The sequence below is a fragment of the Phaethon lepturus genome, unplaced genomic scaffold (genome assembly GCF_000687285.1).
Source record: "Phaethon lepturus isolate BGI_N335 unplaced genomic scaffold, ASM68728v1 scaffold43513, whole genome shotgun sequence".
Taxonomy (NCBI): domain Eukaryota; kingdom Metazoa; phylum Chordata; class Aves; order Phaethontiformes; family Phaethontidae; genus Phaethon; species Phaethon lepturus.
Window position 1 is genome coordinate 3707 of NW_010527806.1, and position 7084 is coordinate 10790.

Here is a 7084-nt window from a genome sequence, read left to right on the forward strand (position 1 = left end):
TGGGGCCATAGGACTTGGCTTTGGGGATTGCTCTTAGCCCAGGTGCCGAGGGCGTAGCCTTGGGCTCTCTGCACTACAGGAACACACACAGATTGCTGTCTCTGCTGAAGACGCTGCGCTCCTTCTCGAGGTATCTTCACTGATTCCTTTTAAAGGCTGTCATCTCTCTCCTCATGTATTTTTGCATTGATTCAGAATGAAGTAAAGTAAGCAACTGCAGGAACAGATATGAGATAACCAGTCTTTGTACCCTCCATACAAACATCCATCTCTTGGACATTATATATAAAATATATATATTTTCTGTCTTATTATATGGTAGTTCTGATTTAGGATGGGCAGATGAAACTTCAGATTCTGTTTTTATGTATTTTCCCCCTCTACGTGCTTTTCACAGTGGCAAGCTGCCTTGAGGACTTGTGTTCCCCACAGAGTGGAAGGGTGAAGGGGAAAGGGGTTCTTTCTCTCTGAAAGTAATAATCTGTATCCATGTAGGTGCAGTGCACATCTTTCACTTCATTTGCCTCAGTTTGTGTGATTTTTGGAGCTCTCGGGGGCTTCCTGAGATTTCTGGATTTTCATGGTAGCCGTTCTTTCAGTTTTTAAGGCTCAGATCCTGCACCACCTAGAAGTTTCTGTGCTTCAGGACTTAAAACCAGTGAAAAGTAAGATTGATAGTAGCCTGGTTTATCACAAATGTTGGAAACAAAATTAAGAAGTTAGTGAAGATACCTCTGGAGATTTGGGGCTTGCTTTCAGGAGTCCTAAATTGACAGCTAACGTGTAGCTTTCTGCAGTGGCTCTTCTGAGCAGGCTGCAGCTGGCTGAGATGCGGTCACAAAAGAAGCTGCATCACTTGTGAAGATTTATTTCAGATTTCATTAACAAATAATTTCTGAGCTTCACGGTAACAAGGCTACTTACAAAGCAGATGTCTTAGTAATACACGACTCCATTACTGAGACTTCTCTAAACCTTCCTGATGTTTGGAGAAGGCTGGAAGCCATCAGGGGCCTAAACAACATGTTTTCAGATTCTACGGGATACTTAATCCTGATGGGAATGTGCAGTTGCTGCTGTGGGGGAGACCAGGTCGGGACCTGGGCGGATCATTGTTCTGTGGTGTAGGACGTCGCCTCTCCCGCCCTCACCGCACGCAAGGCGGGCGCTGCTTCTGCTGCCCGGGCCAAGGGGCAGGCTCTGCGTGACGTGTCCGTGTCCGTGTCCGTGCACAGATGGGGCCCTGTGTCCGGTCTGTCTTTCTGGCGGAGGTCTGCCACCCGGAGCCTCGGACCCAGGCGCTAACAGGTTAGGATATGGCAGTTAACATCCAAAGCAAGTGCAGCTGAAGACTAGAAGAGAAAGAGAAAGATAATTGTCCCTTTACCAACCGCCAGATTTCATTTGCTTTATTGCATTTTATAAATGTCAGCTTTTTTCAAACCCTTTTGTATTTGGGGTTTTTTTTTGTGTGTGGGGGGGGTGATATCAGTGTTAGATTTAAATGAAAATGTCTTCTGAATAAATTACTGCAAATGCACTGCATTCAACAGGAACAAAATTAAGCTTAACTAAGAAAACAATTTAAAAATGCTTTTCTTGTGCATTTTCTAATGAATTCCATGTTCTTGCCAAATGCACCTTAGCACAACTGAGTAAAAATCCCCACATTTTATTTATCAAATGATTAACTTTCCCTTTTCTACCAGGAAGGCAAAATTTGTATAGATGTGTGTGAAGCTGTGAAATTATTTAAATAAATGTGTTTAGACACAATATATGCGTTTGCTTGGCAAATGCACCAGTCTCAGTGCAAGTGTATGTGCTTAATTCTTGTTGGTGGTAACAGTCCTTTAGAAAATACAAATGCAAACCAAAGATGAAAATCAATGAACAGAAGCTAATGCTTGCCTTAAATCAGTTGTTCAGGTCTGTGCATCTCTTGTGAAATGAGCAGAAACTCAGGTGTTTCACTTGTGCCTTGATTTCTTAGTTTTAATAGTGCTCGTTGGAAGACGGCAATATTCTTAGAAGGTTTTGCATAACATCAATAACAGAAGGAAAAACCTTAATGCCTGCTTAATAGCGTTTGCCTAGGAATTCAATTACTGTCTATTGCCAATATGTTGGCAGCATTAATAATTGCACGTGGCGCACTTCCATAATTTATCATAATGATTTCTGTTATGTATTGTAGAAGATTCCTCCCCCCCAACAATGCATAAATACAAAAAAGGATAAAATGATTGAGATCGAAACAGGGTGTAAATTCTGATACTAAGAATTGTGTGCTCAGACGAAATGGTGTTGGTTTCATGATGGAGTTTTAATTTAGATTTTGTTCTGGTGATATAGTCCCTTCCCATGGTACATTACTTTGCATCTTATGATCCACCAGCTCCCTTGGTCCCTCATTACAGCTGCAGGCTCGTTGAGGTTTTTGTTCCTTTTTTAATGTTTAGAAATGAGAGTGAGGAATGAGATTCTGACTCCCTAAATTAGGAACATCCAAGGCAAATCTTGTAGGGCTTTGTGCTGTAAATTTTGGGACTTCTTATGTCACTGATTTCTATATCTGTGTTTGTAATATTGATCTGTCAAAGGTAGTTTAGGATGAATTGGGTATTATCGAGGAGTGAGTGGAAGGACACAGGAAGGACAGAGACGTTCCTGCCTTTAAGGGCACTGACTAAAGAATATGTATTTACCGAAGCTTTTTCCTTAGATGATGTCATTTAGAAGAGCACCTTTTTTCTTTTTCTTTTCTTTACTGGGTTGCTGATTCCTTGGGGTGAGTTTGAATTATTGGTTGTTGACAATGACACATTTGTTTCCAAATGGATCTGCGTGAAATCATATTTTAATGTACCTTGAAGATAAGTAATAGGAATCTGCTTTAAAAAACCCCCAACAACCAAAAAAAACCCCAACCCATAAAAGCATCCAAGCAAATAAATTTTTCATTTCAGAGAATCTCTGGGTAAGCTTCTGCTTCATGGTTATTGAATTATGAGCTGAGTAACTGCTTTAAAAGTGCATGAGCACTTTAGAAGTGTTTTAAGTCAGGAACGTACCGTCCATAATGGCAAGAGCAGAGAAGATGTAGGGAGAAAGGAGATAGATTACAGAGTTTGAATAGGTCTAGCTGGGAGCGAGCATCTGCAGCTTTGATTTGTGCTAATATGTTGTCTGGGAAACTTGAGTGTGCATCTTCCTCAAAGTGGTGACAAGGTGGTAACCCTGAAAACAACGTGCTCTTGGTCAGTCTGCTGTCCAGTTTGCTTCTCAATATAACTAACACTTCAAGTGCTTTTGGGGTGGTCTTTTTTTTTTTTAATCTTTCCTGAGAGTAGAGTTTTCTTGAGAGCAGAGCTTTCATTTGCTAGCTTTTAATTTATATTGAAATAAATAAATACGTAAATGCTGTCTGGACTGTGCAGAGAAGCAGTCGCAGCTGGTCTGCAGCATGCACATCGGAATCGCAGTGGGACTGCCTTACGAGCCTGAAGGGTTTATTGTCCTCCCAACCCGCCCGGGAGCTGGAAATTCCCACCTTGGCGTCCGCACTCGTGCTGGACCTGGCGGGAGAATGACACTGTCACCTATTCCCTCTGCATCTTTCCTTGAATCAAAATTGAGAAGACTCCGAATCTCAGTTAACAAGCAGGCCTTATATTCATGAAAGCATGATGTGACTTTTATGATTTTAGACAAAGGGTTGCACAAAGCAGAAGAGAGGGGTCTTCCTGCCAGATAATATTTTCTGAAATAGGCTGTACATGTTAGACCTCGTGGGGTTACAAAATAATCTACCAGGCAACTTGAGCAGTGATAGAAAGTAAAAATATTTTTTCTTATTGTTTTAATTGTTCTTAACACACAGGCTCCTTTTAAATAGTAAAGAAATAAGCTTTGTTTTCCTGTAGTTATGGGGCATGAAGTACTCCTGTTCCAGCTTAGTTGTCCTTCAAAAAGTGTGAGAGACCAAATTTAATACCCCTGTAGTTTTTGAAGCAAGAGAGTTTCTCCTTCTATTGCAAATGCTTCATCCCTTTTTGCCTAAATTAAAACATGGGATTAGGGTTAATGGACTTTTTCTTGTCCCTGGAAAATTACCTTTAATTTTGATGACTAAATAGAAATTGTGGAATAAAATAATAGGTTGTTCCAAGCAAACCATAAAGGTACGGGCACCGCTTAATCTAGTGCCGAGCCCTGCAGAGCTGCAGCAAGCAGCAATACTCCTGTCCTGTGTACTCTAATTTAGGCTCTGATTCTGCATTCAAGCATCAGCAAATTTTAGAAGGATGGGGGAGGTCAAGGTGAATTAGGATGCACCCAAGGATTCAATATAATCTCATATACTAGGTGGGTAAAAAATTACCTTTCACTGCTATCTGCTTGAACATACTGGTCTTCTGTCTGTAAAACGTGTAGTTGTCTCAGCTGACTTAGCTGATTATAGATCCTTGAGATGGTCAGCTGTACAGCCACTGAGCAGTTCAGTTTGGCCACTTCTTGTCTTTGAAAAACTAATCTTTGCTGTCTCTGAAGAGATTTTCCCATGGATTGTGTTCATAGATCAAACAAGGTAGGATGTTGACATAGCTCTTGGCAGAGCCATTCATCTACTTGTGTTCCACTTCACTAAATTAATTTCCAGTTTTCAGAGTTGTTAAGCTTTGTATAAGCAAATGTTTTAAACAACTTGTAAGTTCCTCAGTATGTCTTGTGATATTGGTATTCTGGTTTGCAGGGGTCACAAAAGACTGGTATTCATTCACCGTATTTCTCTGGCTTTAGCCTAACAGAGGGACAAAAAGACCTCGTGATGAAGAGGAAGAAGAAATCAAAGCACGTCGGAAACAAGCTAGTGCACGAGAGCACAGTCGTCACAGGGAAGAGGAGTCTGTTGCGCTGGAAGAAACTGATGATGAGAAGAAGAAACTTCTTCAGATAATTGAGAGGGATGGAGAAGAGGAAGAGGAGGAGGTAAATCACTAGTATCTTGTGGGAAAGGAGAGACAGTGGGAAATAAGCAAACACTAAATCACTTCTCTGTGATTTCCATTTCTTACCATGTAGATGATGAGACTAACTGGTGATTTTCACATGCTTCATACAGCTTAAGGTTATGGTTTTACTTTCCTGCCCTGCGGGGTATTCATTAATCTCAAATGGGCTTCTTGAAGATAGCCTTTGAAGGTTTAAGGGGAGAGGTGGTGGATGCAAAAGGGAGGAGAAGGGAAAGCTTTCAAGCCTAATCCCTGGTTTAGGCTGAGAATACCCAAATCACCTCCTAAAATATATTTTTAGGGAATAGTTTCTGTATTCTAACCAGTTTTCTAACTCTATTATGCTCATCAGTTCCCCCAGCCATGCAGCTTCTCCCACTCTCCCCCTCTTTGTAGCTGTGCAGCAGCAAATAAGCAAACATTCTTCTATACAAGAAAGGTCTTGGGTCAGAGGAGGGGGGTAGCAACTGTCAAGGGTAAATGATTTCAAGCCTTGGAGACAGAAATCCAATGCAGCATTGGCCTTTCTGCCAAGGGCCAGGGAAACGATCACTTTATAAATGTGACACATGGATTGGTATAAATCTAGAAGATATTTGCTTCCTGCTGTCTGTGTCCTGTTTGATAAAAAAAACAAGTGATGTTCACCACTGCAGAATCCTGTAGATTTGTAAAATATCATTGTTCTTTGTGTACAGCATTGCTAGCATTCGTCTCTTAAAATCTTCCTTGTTTTTTTGATGTTGAGCTATTGCCATTACAGTTGTTGCTGGTAGTGGAGAAAGATAATGCAGGATTTCTTTAGCATTTGAGCTCCAGTGAGGGTGAATGGATGTAGCTGAAAGTCCCCTTGACTGGCTAGAGTGTTGTGAATTCCTGCAGTGTACAAGTCCCTTGTCTTTGTCAAGTGGAGTTCTCCCATCTGGGCATTTTCAGGGCTGGAAGTCCAAGGTTTCTTTAGAATCAAAATCTCTTGTTTATTATTTTGGAATGTAGTTAATGTAAGTGCCATCAAAATGCACTTTGTACCAGTAAATTTGATGGAAGGAAGCTAATCTTTAGGATGCTGTAATACTGGATGCAAAGTAAATACAAGATACAAAGCAGATCCTAATGGAGAGAACAGTGATGTATCAAACAGAATAGAGGGAAGCAATGTCAGCATGTGTGACAGGATCTTTGTGGGTTGAAATCCCATTGCAGGAAGAATATGGTTTGGGCACTGTAGTATTGATTGACATCCCACAACCTGCACGAGTGGGATGGTGCTAAGACAGCTTGGGCTTGAGAACGTAGGAAATCCAGTAGTAAGGGAAGACTTGGACTGGTGTTATTATTGTAACGCACTTTGAAGAAACGGAAATTTTCTATCTTGTACAAGATTGATGCTTAGAGACGCTAACCAAAGAATCTTCAACACCAGAAGCAGCTCTTCATTTAATCCCTAACAGGAGATGGGGCACAAAACTTGGCTTAAGATGTGAAGGGGTCTGGTTTGTTTTTTGTTTTGAGAACTTCTCTTTAATAATGATTGTAACATAGTCAAATAGAGGAGAGGGAAGAGGTTACGCAAGAAAGTCTCTATCATTAGTGTTTTAATAAAAGAAGTGCATTAAAATCGTGAAACAAGGAAAGTAATAGAGTTGTGTTTATAGGTGTCAGGGAGGTAGCAAAAGTTGTACTACTGATGTACAGTAAATGTATAATGCCAACTGAGAAATACTTAGAAGAATTTAAAAAATAAAAGAAAGTACTGGAGTAAGATAGTGATTATTTTTTTTTTTCTTTAGAAAAAGATTTTAAAATAGAAGTGAAAGCTTATCCAACTGAGAAAAACACAAAAGAACATAAACTCAGGGCAGTTAAATGTAGACCTATGGAAAGAAGCAGCACAATGGACTTCTGAAAAGAAACTACCCATGAGTGTAAACCTCTAATGCAAATTTACTCTAATATGTCAGAAGCAAAAAGCCTCAGTACGCGCTGAAAAGAACAGCTCAAGGAAGATGAGCCATTGAAAAAATGTTGGGGTTTTTTTGATTGATACTTGGTTTCAGAAAGTGTAGGGA

General features: G+C 40.4%; 1 protein-coding gene across 1 annotated transcript in view; it reads left to right on the plus strand.

The window, feature by feature from the left end:
• Positions 1-4803: 4803 nt before the first annotated feature.
• Positions 4804-7084, plus strand: part of CTNNBL1 (catenin, beta like 1) — a gene marked incomplete at its 5' end in the record, with an annotated part of 46848 nt that continues 44567 nt past the window's right edge. The window contains one exon of the mRNA XM_010283479.1: positions 4804-4992. Coding sequence (XP_010281781.1) covers positions 4804-4992 — 189 coding nt within the window. The remainder of the gene's footprint in view (positions 4993-7084) is intronic.